The 15,185-nt window shown below is 35.8% G+C and overlaps 1 protein-coding gene across 3 annotated transcripts in view; it reads right to left on the bottom strand.

Annotated features, from left to right (window-relative positions):
- Positions 1-220: 220 nt before the first annotated feature.
- Positions 221-15,185, bottom strand: part of PAXIP1 (PAX interacting protein 1) — a 39,462-nt gene continuing 24,497 nt past the window's right edge. For 2 of the 3 annotated variants that reach the window (XM_087730190.1, XM_087730171.1), the window contains exons 9-20: positions 14,635-14,730; positions 14,157-14,294; positions 12,698-12,819; positions 11,938-12,122; positions 11,760-11,803; positions 9,232-9,299; positions 8,749-8,851; positions 6,210-6,378; positions 4,361-4,461; positions 3,062-3,196; positions 2,903-2,978; positions 221-2,328 (exon numbers count right to left, since the gene is read on the bottom strand). In XM_087730190.1, the coding sequence (XP_087586316.1) occupies positions 2,198-2,328; positions 2,903-2,978; positions 3,062-3,196; positions 4,361-4,461; positions 6,210-6,378; positions 8,749-8,851; positions 9,232-9,299; positions 11,760-11,803; positions 11,938-12,122; positions 12,698-12,819; positions 14,157-14,294; positions 14,635-14,730 (1,368 nt within the window). In that variant the 3' untranslated portion in view covers positions 221-2,197. The remainder of the gene's footprint in view (positions 2,329-2,902; positions 2,979-3,061; positions 3,197-4,360; positions 4,462-6,209; positions 6,379-8,748; positions 8,852-9,231; positions 9,300-11,759; positions 11,804-11,937; positions 12,123-12,697; positions 12,820-14,156; positions 14,295-14,634; positions 14,731-15,185) is intronic. The other variant, XM_087730179.1, reaches the window with a different exon arrangement.

The following is a 15,185-nucleotide window of genomic DNA, read 5'->3' as shown; positions in this document are numbered from 1 at the left end:
TCCTTCTTTTTCTACTATTTTTAAAAGTTAAAGCATAAAATCATGGCATCAACTTCCAACTTTAAGTCTCCATGTTGAAGACTTTTTCTTAATCTATCTCATAATGAAGAGGAAACTGTATTATGGGGAGCTGAACATCACACTAAGAAAAATCACATAACTGCCATTACAAGTAAATGTCATTTGGGGAAAAAGTACCATTTTCTCCCACCCTGTCCCATACCTTTTTAACCTCCAGTGCACCTAAAACCATCTTGAGCCAAAGTATAACATTCGCACTTACTACATTTTGTCACCTTACCAAAAGTCATGCTGACAGAAATTTTACCATTCTTGTTATCATCATGCAGCCCCTTATTGCTGATGATAGAAATGCCAAATACAGGGGTAAATCAGGACAGCTGAGGAACCCAGAGCCAGCAATAACAGGCAACAGGCACAGTACTGACCTCCGTGGGACTTGACTCATCTTGAAATTTACTCCTGCTGTGTTGTTACTGCTTGAATTTGTCATTTGCTTAAGCACCTTGTTGAACTGAGGCATGGGAAGAAAGGCAACAGAAATAGTGGTCAAGTACCAGGTGGATTTACATTTTAAGCCACAGCACAAAAGAGAGATCTGAAATTAGTAATTTCTCTGTAGAAAGCTTTGCATAAGCTAAAACCAGCTTACCTCAGTTTAATCATACGGTATTTGTAAAAGCTTCTCTGTAAAATGGTTCTGCATAAAAATACAAAATGTTTGGAAAAAAAAAATAGCCTGATAAGCTATTGTTTAAAGTATTTTTTTTTTTATCTTGTATTTTGAATTGTTCTGTGAATGGTTCACAAGGTGCTATAATACACTTGATCCTGTACAGGTAAAGTGAATATCTGTAGTCCCCAACCAGAGTTTAGTGGCTTGCCGATCAAAGAATAAATGCCTTTAGGATGACTTTTTCATCTACTAGAATCTAAACTGATAAAAATGGTCAAGTCAGATTATTAGAACTGTGCATGTATTAGGAAATACAACTGAATATAGATTTGGGAGACTGATTTTTAATATTTATTTAGTAAAACTCACTATACAAACAAAAGTTATCACAACAGCGTAATATGCGGGTTTATAGTTTCTCCTTCCTTCAAGCTATTTCTTTGTTGCAGTAGAAACACATATATACATTTACAACGATTTCCCTTTAAAGCACTGGGATTTCATATATTAAAACATACCTGGTAAAATAAGCTTAAAATAATTTTACATTGCTTGGAAAAAGATTTGAGTAATTTACTCTTACCAGAGTGCCATTGTTGCACAGTATTCAAAAAAATGAACCACCACTAAAATATAGAGTAAAACATTTAAAAGTACATTTATTTAAAATGTGGGCAAAATATCAATATAAAAGAAAATAGAGTATAAGAAATAAAAATAAAGTACAAAACATTTTCATCTTCAACATCCATAATTTAATAGATAGCAAGCCCTTTTATTTTTACATCCAAATTACACTTTTGGCTGAAGTACCATCATTTACCTTAAAATGTTTAAAAACGGGCTAATCATGATAGCTAAAGTGGGCTCTTTTAAAATGGTAGTATAATACAAAACATAGTAAATTATGTTTCAGCATAATAAAATTACACATCCTAAAAAAGATGCAGTTTATTTTTGCTTTCCTGCTTTGAACTGCTCATCATCCCTAGGAAAACAGCTGGAAAACAGCATCCACAGGAAGTTTTAGTTGCTTTGTACAATGGCTGAACAGCTAGATTTAATGCTCCAAGGATTCCGAAGCAGTAAGGCATTTTACTATCCATCAAGTAAATTTATATGTATGTTTGTTAAGAAAGAACAACTTTTAAGAAATGACTGCAAAATAGAACTTATATAAAAAACACGCATAAAGACATAGAACCGTTACTGGTCCCTCCACTTCATTTATCAAACAGGGTTTATAATCTTTTTCAGTACAAAGCTATTTTCCTAATCTGCAAGTAACTTGTTACAAATATTTTCCTTAGTGACAAGTTTTTTCCTGTTGCTTAATATTCTACTACTGTTACTTTCTGACAACCCTGCCTCCCACCTCCACTGAAGTATTTCCTATCAAGAAGTAATGCCACTTGGAATTTAAGCTAGGTTTCTGGGTGTTAAATTACCCTCCTATCAAGTAAACATCGCACATCCTAAAAAATTATAAATAATTAGTGCCTAATTAAGAAAAACTTTCAGTAAACCACACTTCCCAAAGCAGCAGACAGCCTTTACACAAAAAGGATATGATTCATAATCCAGTGTTTGAGTAAGTACCCCAGTCAGGACAAACTCAGCGTTGTGGACATCTGAAAATATCAAAAACATGCATACAGTTTACACCCTACAAGGACATTCTTCCTCCTTCTGCACGTGTGTCACGAGGGGCCATTCTGTACCTTTCTGCTCTTCACGTAAAGGCGTAAGGGAGTATTGCCCCACCACTACCAGGGCCCCACTGTTACCCATCACACACTTCACACCACAAACACTAGACTTTCCCATGCACGTCTTTGTTAATAAAGACAGCCCGTCTTGGGGTTCTACACTGAAGTAAAAACAGCTAAAGTGAAAACCCCCAAATCTTTAACTAACTTGATGAATACTGAGACAGTAATCTTGTCTCACACAGGACTGAAACCCCAAGTTCAAGCCTACCCTTCCAGAGATTTATGGTGACCTGGCTATAAAATACGTCTGTTCGAAACACCTAGCAAGCGGCTGGCTCAGATTTCTCCATGGTTTGCAGGAGAGATCATGTATTCCTCTATTATTATCTGAAAGCTTCAAAAGATGTATTTGTAAAATAATAATAGTAATTTAAAAAAACTCAAACAAAATAACAGCTATACTGTTCAAATTACATTGATAGCTTATACATACCTATGCCTCTTGCAAAATATTCTCGACATAAATGAAGGTCATTTTCACAGGAAATCAAGATGATCTCCGGCAAACTCTAAACAAGAGAAACTAACCGTAAGCTCAGAATAACAGAGTAAGATATTAGCAGTAGATTTTAGAAAGCAACACTATACACACTTTATTCTGCTTATGCTCCATGAGTTTTCGAAAAGAAGGTTGTTTAGATAATACTTTTCCCCCTGCGCATTCCACAATAGCTTTCATGGTGGAAAGACTGGGACAAATTCCAGGTGTAATGTAAAAATATTTTCCCTAAAAAGAGAAAAGAAAGAATAAGAAAAATCATTATTTTGTTAACTGATTTCTGCAACACCTTGAGTTTTATTATCATGTGACTCTCCTCTTACACAATCACGGGGCAGGCTTTGTAAGCTGGTGTTAGATATCACACCTTATGGTAACAAATTCATCAGCTGATGAGTTGTCCTTAATTACCACTGATGTTTTCCCTGGAGGGCCAAACCCACAATTTTGATAAATTTGACACAGCTTAGGTGTGCCTATTTCAACACCTGTATGCAACAATGCTCCTTGATTCTTCAAGCCCAGGGATGTCTCAAGTGATGCAAAAGAACTTTCAGCTTTTAATTAATAGCCAATTTATTACTTCCTGACAAAAATTATCCTACTACTTGACTGAGACTGATACAGGTAATCAGATCACAAAGTAGATTATCTCTGTTTCCCATGTTAGGAATAAAAAACCCTTTGCTATTTAGACTGCAAAACTGAGTGAAATGTACTATTTAGACTTAATAAAAAACATAGATTCTTATTCATTACAGGTTGTAAAAACACCTTCTTTAGGTGGTTTGCCTCAATAAAGAGTCTAAAATTCAGTTAGGCTGAAGAATCTCTAGCAATTTGGATCTTCAGACACCTCTCTGCACTGTAACATAATTTTAACCAGAGGCATGAAAGCCTTCTTGCACCATCCTCACAAACAGCCTGGTGGTAAGTACAGCCTTCAAGGAGAATCGGACCAGAACTCCCTGAAGCTGAAGTGCAAACTCACTCTCAGACTCTCATTTTTACAGGCAAGTGCTTTGAATACCAGGCTGGTGTTAAAAAAAAAAAAAAAAAAAAAAAAAAAAGTCCCTTCCGTAAGTGGCATTTTACAAATAATGGAGTAATGTTCCAAACTTTGTAAGGGAACAAATACTGTTAAGTATATTGAGCATATACTGAGCATGTTTTGTTGACATCTACAGGATCCAGTCACTCAGAGGGCTTAGATCCATCCCAGCAATGCTTACGCAGGAAGTAGGCATAAAGTAAAAAATAAAATTTATAACAAATGCTTCATGTTATAGCTAGTCTGTTTTATTGCCCTTGGCTACAAAAGCTGTGGTCCCAATGCTGAAAAAATTAGGTTGAAAAGCTCCAAGTATTTGAATGTCCTTTTAAACGGCATACCTTGAACAGTGGAGCTACTTGTGCTCTCTTCAGAGACTCCTCTAAACTAAAGCAGAATAGCACCTCAGCTTCAGCATCTCTGAGCACAAAGTTCTGCTCATCTGAAAAAGAAGAGACTGATGATGTAACGCACAAAAGACAAAAACATCCACGTAACCCAGGATCGAATCTGATCAGAAAATGTTGGTGTCAGAGTGACTCTAAATGGTAAACACTCACTAATCTTAACATGATTATAATACTGCCTTTTATTAGGCGCCTTACAAGGATGACCCACGATTACTTGGGGAATAAAACTGTGTGTGTATTTTACATTTGTGTATCTAGCAACAACCACTGTCCTATAAAGTCCCTTTTTCTAACTTACTGGAGGAACTTGCAAACTTTTATTTGTTGATTCTCTACAAAAAATGAGCGGAATGATTAAGTTTAAGTTCAAATCACTGTGACAACCTATGGGAGCCCAGAAACTGTCTTCAACTCCTCATGTGGCCTTAAGGGAGCAAACTTTCCATCTGTTTCCCTTGTCCTGTTATTCAGCTGATTTTTTTGTTTTTTTATTAGCGATGTATTTTCAGTCTTAACTTCCTCTTTCCACAAAAAACTGTGAAACATTTCTAAATCAGATTTAATTCAAAACACCTAAGTTTAAAGAACAAAAAAAATTTAGATTGAGAACAAATTGGTCTTTCCAAGGACAATTTTGACAACCTGCAAGATGGTGTTAATATTCTTCCATAAAACAAAGAAAAGCAGTAGGACGATTTTTCTAAACAACTGCCATATTTTCCATCGTTGTACTACATACAAAAGTGAAGGCAGCCCATTAGCTACAAATCTACTCAATTTCAGTAGACAAGTACTTCAAGTCTTAGACCAAAACATCCATCCTTCTAAATCCCCAGACCTTCTTTACCTTCTAATAGCTTTCAAATGGACTGATTTCTCAGTTCACTGATGCTGAACCAAGCAAGTTGCTTTCTCCAGATTTATAAAAATGTTTGCTGGTTTATTGGTTAATTATCCATAGATTTACGTCTTTGTGATGGTTATGCAGCAATGTTATATATTTGCTCCTTACAAACAAATTACATAAATACAATCATAAAACAAATAATCAGCCTTTAAGAAAATTTTCTTCAGATCCAACATCTTTGTCAAACAGACCAAAACCATCTATTTTGTTATTTTCAGCTCTCAACAGAAAAGCAGCGTAAACACAAAGTTCCTATCTTCCAACATAGTTATGGTACTAGACTAATTAACTTTAGTTATTTAAATGCATTTTTGTATGTATTTCCAACAGTGGGTTAGTGCTTTACAACGTGTATTTTAGGAAAATTATTGAAACCAAAAGCATCTGGGGCTTAAGTAGTAATGTAACCATAGATAAAAATCTGCAAATGTCTATACAAGAAAGAAATACAATGCTTAACAACATCCAACCATTTAATCACCCTAAAGCAAACTTCTTTTCACTTCATTTAATGCAAAGAAACTGTATTAAATCAGATGAAAACTAAATGAAACAAAATGTTCCATTGAAAGAGAGCTTAATAAAAAAATAATATATTTCTTCTTATGACAGCTTTATTTAACGATACCAACATAACCTTCTACCTCAACTGAAATACAAACTAGCTGCTAGCACAACTGTTTAAAAATAACATGAGTTATGAACTATGCTAGTCAGAGTTGTTGTAGACTTAAAACTGAACTCTAGAAAACTGGCAAGAGACATTAAGTCAGAAGTCAAAACAACAAAGTGTATTTAAATATGCATGCCATACTCACACATTTAAATCAACAAATCTTGTTCACTACAGCAGTTGATACTGGTTTAACTTACCAACAAACTTCTGGCATTTGAAACACTCTTCTAACCACTCTGGAGTTACTATGTGCTTTACTACAGAAATTGCTGTCAGGAACTTGACAGTTCGGGTCACTTTACTGGCAATTAGATGGGTGCATTTCTGGGCAGATTCTGCTACTTCACCTCCAAGGATATACAGTTTCTGAAAGTTGTAGAAAACACAAATCAGAGTGGAATAGTCCTTTAAAAATTGGAGAAAAAAATGAAGAATCATAACATCACCATCAAATAAAACTAAGGTCCTAATGAAACAGTAAATATAAGAGATTCTGTACTACAGTCATTCCTAAACCTGATTAATTTTGACAGAATTTACAGCCATTGAAAATTCAGGTATTTCCAGATACAAATTTCATCTGGCAAGACTGAAAGCTGCATTCCACTTCTGCAGTTTTTTGATTTTCGGTTGTGTTTTTTTTAAGCAAGGAAATAACTGTAAGATGCAAATTAACATATTTTTAAGTGAAACATGCTATTAAATTTAAGTAAGCAGAAAATTTATTAATTTTGCTCTTTTCTATGGAAGGTATAATATACACTGTAGCGACGGTAAACTTAACTTTGCTAGTCTTTTCTTCAAAAAGAAAAGCATCTCATGAAAAACATGTATTCTTTAAATGCACTAGTTCCACATGTATTTTTGATGATACTGAGCAACTATCCTTTTTTGCTTGGTTTAAACTACCAAACCCGAACTAACTCATCACAGTTGCTATCTTGTCAGTTAGGATACAAATCATTATCAGAAGGGATTAGTAATACAACTAATCAACTGGTGAGGCATATCAAATTACCATAGGTGTTAGTTACAAATAAAGAGTGCTTCCTCCCATAACAATTCAAAGAATGAAAACATATTTGGACAACTTTAGTATCTATGCGCCATGGATTTCTGATTTTCTTTGACAAGCATTTTGTACAAACAAATAAAAAACCCACCAATATGTTTAAGTATAAATATTGAACATACTAGGGTGATTTTATTACATCAGCCATCAGGACTTACGAATGCAGGAAGGCCTACTGGGTGTATTAGAAACCCTGAAAGATCTCTGGCATCCCTCTGTACTGTACTGCTCTGATAATAAGGAACAAGGATAAACAGGGACAATGTTTTAAACTTTTCTTTACTATGCTGGCTTACTTTGATGGTTTGCATAGAGATGATACACAAAAGTATTCTTCAATGACACTGACCCTCTCTACTATTTATTTCCTTCAGGGTACGTATAAACACATTGTGAATAGTATACTTGTACACCTATGAAAGGCAAAGGCTGTTATTTTCATAGTTAATACATGTTCACCTCAAACACTGTATACCTATGAGTGCAGATCTTGCAAGGTTTCCATTCTGATGTTCAAGGAACCCTTTGGGCATACAAGAAAAAAGACCACCCCTCCATCTCAAGAAGATGAGAAGTATCCAGCCTCAGCTAGGTATCCAAACTCTGAAAGGGCTTGATGGTATCATCGCTGCTAAGTTTAGATTCAACTTCACAAGCCTTGAGGCTGAAGTTCATTTTTTATATTTGAGCCCTAGTTGTTACCAAAACAGATTCTCCATATAATTAAGCCAGTACCAACATGACAGAAAATGAGGAACACTGGAGTGACACTGGAACTTTATGGGATATATTAAAAAATATCTTATGTTCCAAAATATTTAATATCAAGTTTCAAATGCAAACACTGCAAGGGAAAAAAACTCCAAAGTCCAACTACTTTAGAAACAAGTTTAGGTATAATAAAGAAGGTATTAGATATTTTTGAGCACATCAAAGTGATGTGTATTTCTAAGAAATGTAGCAGACTCAAACTAGGCTTCATTTACTTTTGATTATCTGGAGCAGGCATCATCAGCAGGATCTTTCATGCACTACTGAGGTCAGCAGTTAAAAAACCCTGTGCCTCAAACCTCAGCCAACATGTGAAAAATAACATAAATGAAAAGGTCTTTTGGAACAAATATTTAGTAATTATTAAGGTTCAAGGACTGACTGTATTTTTAGACCATTAAAAGAATGTTATAAATTATTTAGAGTTAAGTTTTGGGACAGCTCTATTAGGGAACAGAACAAAATCTCCATAGGAACTTATTATCTCACACCTGCCATAAGCTTTGTCATCAGCTTTCTTTGAAGCATTTGGCATTACGGATAGTAACTACACTAGAAGAATTTGGGTCTTACCCAGTACATCACCACTTTCCTCACCTAAATTTGGTCATAAGGTTTGCGGATTTAAAAACAAAAGTGGAATGGGTTTTCTTGCTTTTTAAAACAATCATATGGAAAGAAAAAACAAGTAGCACAGAACTAGTTAACTAAAGCGGAACAGTTACCACATAAAACTCATTTTACATAAATCTACACTCTCACCTCAGCACCCCTAAGTATAGGTTTTTATCCACTAGATGTATGCTAATCAAGTGTTAGACAGCAAAACTTCATCAAGCAAAAAGTTATCAGATGTTTCAATGTAGTTCACAGGAGGTAAGTATGAAAGTTACCTTAATGTACTGCTGAACTTGCATAGGTTCAAATCCTGTGAAGAGCACCATTGGCGTCAATTCTGGGGTGAGTTTTTTAGTAGGTGGGGGTAGGTCTTCAATCCTACAAAATACATTAAATACAGCAGAATGTGAAGTTTGGGCCCAAAGTTGTATTATTATTATTACTATTTTAAAAATAGACATCACACCCTTGCAACTTTTACCAACGAAAGTACTCAGATGAATGAGAATTAGGCAGGATCAATCTTCTTCTGAAGAAAAAATTTCTATTCTGAGAACAGGACATATTCTCCTGTTTCTGTTCTCTCCCAATTCTCTTACTACTTCACTTTCTAGTTATTGTTTTATTCCTACCAGTTGAGTAGCTGGCAATATGCAAAAAACATTGCTAGTTATTTCACTTCACAGGGCACAGGATGGAACTTTTTCTGTAGAAAAGTAAATTAAGGACTACCGGCACCGATTGCTCTCTATTCTTACCTTGCTCTTTTGGAAGATGGCTGAAGGCTGGATTCATTTTGCTTTGGTTTCAAAGGCAACCTCACACCCTGAAATTAGATCATCTACACATTTATATCTGAATTGAGCAGGGAAACCAACTTCTGCTCTGAAAGATGAAAACTATACACCGATATTCTGAGACTATATTAAAGAAAATTAAACACAAATGAAAAAGACACGCTACTGAATGCATACTGGTGTACCTATTGCGCACACAACTGACTCAAGAGCAAAGCTGAGCGTTAACCAAAGCTTCTCCATAAAGTTACGTAATCATTTCTGTGAACACCAAATAAAATATTGTGGGACTTTTCTTCCTTTAAATAAAGCCGATAATCATCAACAGAAATCCCAAATAATTAAATGAGAGACTGAAAAACCTGTCCATTTGTTAAATACATGAAGACTACAATATTCTGCCAGGTGCTTAAATAGCAACAGAAAATACTGGCACCTGCATTTTAGACACTCAAGTTCCCCGACTACATAAACAGAAGCTCCGGTGGATGCTCAGGTACTCACTGGATAGACACTCCTGCCTCCCCAGTGCAAGATCAGCCACTAGAGCATTTGCCCAGGAGCAGAGAAATGTAGCTTTTAGGCTCTCCCTGGCCTGAGTGACTTGAAACCACAGCTCTCACCTGCAGGAGCATGTGACATCTATTCCTTTTTAACCTTCAAATCTACACCTGAAATTTAATGAGGAATGCTAGAGGCACATGACCAGAAAGACAGGCAGCATTATTCCAGCCTCGCTGTGAGGATGGTCCTTTGGGAGGAACAGGCCACAGGGGTTTGTTCCCTGCTCTCAGGGACGTGCGTTTTTATGCTAGACAATCATTAGTAAGAGCAGCTGGAAAGAAAAGTGCATGCACTCACTTTTTGATAGACGCTTCAACTATGAAAATGCAAAAGGTAGATGGCATCAACACCGTCTGACAGACAGCTGTCCTCAAAAGAGTACCCTATACTTTAAATCCCAAGACAAATATAAATGCCTACTGTGAAGGCAGTGAAGTACCTCGTCTGACACTTCCACATGCCCGGCATTTTCTATTACCAAATCATATTCTTCATACGTGGGCATCCTGAGGGGAGCTGGACGAGATTACCTCCAGAAGTCCCTTTCGATCTAAGTTACAAGATTCTGACTTCACATGGGCAAGAAGCGTGCCCATATAGTAAACACAGAAAGGGAGGTCCTAAATTACGCTTTCTGACCCCTAAGTTCTCTCCATTTGCTACATAAGACAAAACATGGACCATGACCTGCTCTGACTGAGTCACACAAAGAAGGCACATGCTCAATTTTAAGATGAGCTCAACTGCAGTGGGGACACAAAAGGTGGTGGTAACAAACCCAAAACTGAGTTAGTTGAAAGCTACTTTAAATTCTAATAGTGCATACTGAATCTCTTCAAGGACTTTTTACTTTGCCACTAGTAGAAAGCATCCTTCTTCAGGAAAACGTGAAGTACATAAATTTTTAAAGGCAGTTAATTTCCTAAAAATTAGTTTCTTACAGGCCCACAAAACAATTCCGCAGGGGTCTGTAAGCAGAAGAACATTTCCAACTTAAGGCCAGGGATATAGCAGTGGCTATTTCTAAAGCTGAAAGGTATTACAGCAACAAATAGTGCCCAGACCCCATTTAAAGTATTAATACAAATTAAGTTACGACAGTTGCTAAGCTCCTCTTTTCTGAGGAGTATAGAGAACGACTGAGATAAGAAGTGATCCAGAACACAAGACGTATGGCAAAACTTTTTTGGGCAATATAAAATGTTATCTGACAGCCATCTGTTGTACAAAGGAACTGAAAGCTCACTGGCCCAAACTGGGATTTACCTACGTCAAGACAGACACCATGAAAACAGTTATCAAGTATAAATCTGAGATGGGAAGAGAATTTACAATACAAAAACTGAAACAGTTCTCTACATATTCAGAACAAGGAAACAGTTCAGAAGTTGCAGTTTCCACCTCAGCTCTTGCACCTGTCTCATGTTTTGCATGTTGCACAGAATACACGAAGTGACAAAAACTAAATGTTTTGTATCTTTTTTAAGGTACTTTCTTTGTATCCTTACTGTTGTTCATTTACACTGCTGTTATTTCCAGGATTACCAACTACACTTTTTAAAGCAAGATATATTTTTAAATTATAAAACATATGGCATGTATGCCCATGGTTTTATTTCTTATACTAAGCCCTTTCTAAAGGTCTGATGTAAAAATAGAAGAGTGAAGGACCACCCCAAAACATCTCAAAAGTAACTTGACTTTGTATATCACCATGCAGGTTCTTATTTCTGCAAAAGATTATTTCTCAGATTCCTCAAAATAAAATAGACAGAACACTAGCAAGAAGCACAGCCAGGAGGTTCAGTACGGGTCTGTGTTAAGTCCCTCTGGCATGTTGCTCACACCACATACACGTGCTCACACATTAAAAACACTAAAGAGTAATCTTATAAAAATAGCTGTATATAGACCATTCAACATACCATTAGAAGTTCTGGTGATACCTTTAATGGGACTCTCCAAGCATCTAGGAAATGAAGAACAAAATAAAAATGAAACCACTGCAAAGTTATTTATAACAGAAGACACATGCTTCTATCGATTAAACGGGTACATATATAAATGCTACAGAACACAGGATTCGGGGACTGAAACTCTTACCCAAAAGGTTTAGAACTAGATGTTGACTAGGAGAAAGTGGGTCTTGAAGACTGAATACTGTATACCGACTGTGCTGTATCTGCCGTAAAGCTTCAAAATTTCCTAGCAGTATGTCACAGAGCCATTGCGCATTTACACATGGTATTCTCCACTCTTTAGCTTTCTCATACTTCAAGCCACTGGGCCTTATTGTTCAGAGATGAAGAAAAAAAAACTACATGTCAATAAACCAGGTAAAATAGCAATTTCTAATAACAAACCTAAAATACCACTATTTCTGTGTTGGCCTATTATCTACTTTAACTGTGACAAAGTACATACTCTGAAAAAATACTTTTGGTTTACGTGCTAGAATAAGTCAATTAGGGGAGTATTTCTGCCCCAAACGGAATCAAGTTAGACCTGGATTTAACTTAATTTTCCCTCCCTCAACGTTTTAAAACAATTATTTAAAAAAAAAAAAAAAAAAAGATATTTTACTTAGAGATGATGTAACAGTCAGTATCACTTACACAATATTGTAAAACAGTGAAATTAGAAATTACTTTTGCCTGTCTTCAGAAGGCCAAACTTATCATGCAACGGTCTGCGGTAATTTTATTCAAGAAACAGCATCACTAAGTTTATTGCTATCAAATCACTAAATTGATTAAAATAAACATTCTTATTATGAAATGTAATTAGCACCTCACATTAAGGAAAGCACTAACTGGCAACAGGCAACTGAGGACGTTGAGTACCGCAGAGATAAACCACTTACTCTTTACAGATGAGAACTGTATTGCTGCGACACAGATAGCCTGTGTATTTGGCACCTGCTAGGTAGGCCATTAGTTTGAGGTCATCTCTGTCACTATCGACAAATCCTGTCACAGAGATTATCTACAGATAGAAAGAGACAGTTACAAATAACTGAACATAGATGGCACTTACAAAACATTCCTGTTGAAAATATTTTTCTGTTACTAACTTTTTTACATTACAATGATATATACAGTATCATAACTATGGCATACAGGCACTTAATTAAACATGGCTCGTAGGACACAAAGTACAATTTAAAAGTGATTTGTTTATACATAAATATTTCAGGTTTCCAGCACTAGTTCTGACTCGGGAAGAACCATTTTCATTCTGCTGGTCAGCTTTTTCTCATTTACAAAGACTACAGTTTTACTATGAAAGAGCTCGCAGCTAGTTTTTTTCTCGCACATGTCTCACCTCTTTCTTCTGCTGCTCTTTATATTCAGGGAGACAGAGAAACACTTATACTTACTTGCCCTATTCTACTTTTAAAAATCTCCTGAACACTCCACTCTGCCATGAAGCCAAATAAACTGTGCCAGCTGATCATAGGTGGTGAACTGCAATTCCACCTCTCCCATTCGTATCCTTAGTCTTGCCAAGTTTTCATTTTTGCCATTCTCTCCTTTTATTTAGGAAAAGGCAACAGCAATTTTGTTGTTGATAATAAACTACACTTATTACATTACATATTACATTTACTACTAACCACTGTGTTCACATGCATATTGTTATATTCTAATTTTCCCAAATCTATATTTCTTTTTATGTCTTTTAGAACAGGCTATTAGCAAGGCTGTCATGCCATATGTCTGCATCCAGCACAAAGAAATCCAATGCCAGGACATACTTTGACATCTTGTTTTATGTTGCACAGTGTATTTCAAAATGCATCCAAGTTAACTGCAAGTTTATGTTTCAACCCCACAAAATTCAGCTTCCCCAGTGCTCCTCATTGCACAGGCTACTGGAACCATGACCACCTATTCTCTGATTAACAGCACAGGCTTCCTTTTCTGACATTTGTTAGGTATTGACACAGAAACTCTCAAAAAATCCCCTCAAAATATTGGGTTATGATAAAAGAAGCATATACTGTTAGACGTGCTGTTGGTAAAAAAACTACGCAGCTTGGACTCCTGCCATCTTGCTATGTATAACTCATGTAATCTTTACACCCCAGTTTCTATGAGAATAATTCACAAACACAGGTATTACTCCTCACCATTCAGAACTCAGTAAGACTTGCGAAGCACTCTCAATCACCCAGTAGTATGCACCACATCAGCACAGGGCCTTAAGATTAACAGAAGCTTTTCTTCCGAGACAAAAGAAATGTGTATTTTGCTTTGAGTAAGCACTTTCTAGCTATATTTTAATACTGCATTTGTTAGAAGTAAGCTTTTTCTTCTTACATGTTGAGAGCATGGCTTTCCTCCCGGTGGAAATGCCACTGGAAAATGAAGGGCTCGATGAGGTGGTACCATTTTCTTCTTCTTCAAGATTGAGTTCAGCCAGTGTGCTGTAATACATCTCTTCCTTTCTCTTAAAGCCTATGAATACATGCATAAACAGCTTTTAAAAATCAAAATACATCTTTATTTTATTTTAAACTTTTTCTACAATACAAAGCTTTGATTTTAGTCATTTTTTTTTCTCTTCTTTTTCAGGATCCTTCTTCTCATAGCATCCTCTTCAGTGTTCTGTGGAATACATCTACTACATCCATTATGAAAGTTTGTTATACGATAAACCACAAATCATAAAAAAATCACTTCACGAAAAACTTTAATTTTATACTTACAATCTAAGCATGAAGTACATACTGAAAAACCCTACCTTTCCAGTGATAAAATGAGAGCATGCATGAATTCATGTTACTGGCTTGCTTACCTGAGCATACATGTTACTGACTTGGCTTTCACAAAGAAGATGTGTACATCTGCTTGTAAGGGTAGGGTCCACTGTCCCACCATGTGCTTGAATGACCTGGTAAGAGAACAAACCCAAAACTCCTAATATATTTTAAAATTACCCTAAGAAACAAACAGTCTGAAATTAAAGTCTACTCTTTAGGACACTGCCATCATTAGCACCATTTCACTGAAGAGTTACCCCCCAAAAAAGGTTTGTTATCTAGCTTAAAAACATTTTTGAAAAAAAAAAATGGAGAAAACAAAATTACATATGCATCTTTTCACTGAGCTACAAAAGGTCGTTTTTTTAGAATCGATTAAAAAAAAAACAAATAAAGATATATAAACAAAAATAACCTTTCTCACTTTTTTTATTTTTGCAGTATAACTATTAAACAATTTTTCATGAACTATTCAATTCTATCTCAGCAATAAACACAAGTGCTGTTAAAAATGTCAACAGCTTACTTGATTATGCAAAATTGTAGGGAAAATTCAACTATAAAATCCATCAGAGGTTTCTGAAGA

The sequence above is a fragment of the Nipponia nippon genome, unplaced genomic scaffold (assembly GCF_047370975.1).
Source record: "Nipponia nippon isolate SJK-2023a ecotype South Korea unplaced genomic scaffold, ASM4737097v1 scaffold_1, whole genome shotgun sequence".
Lineage (NCBI taxonomy): Eukaryota > Metazoa > Chordata > Aves > Pelecaniformes > Threskiornithidae > Nipponia > Nipponia nippon.
This window is presented reverse-complemented; position numbering and strand designations above follow the sequence as displayed.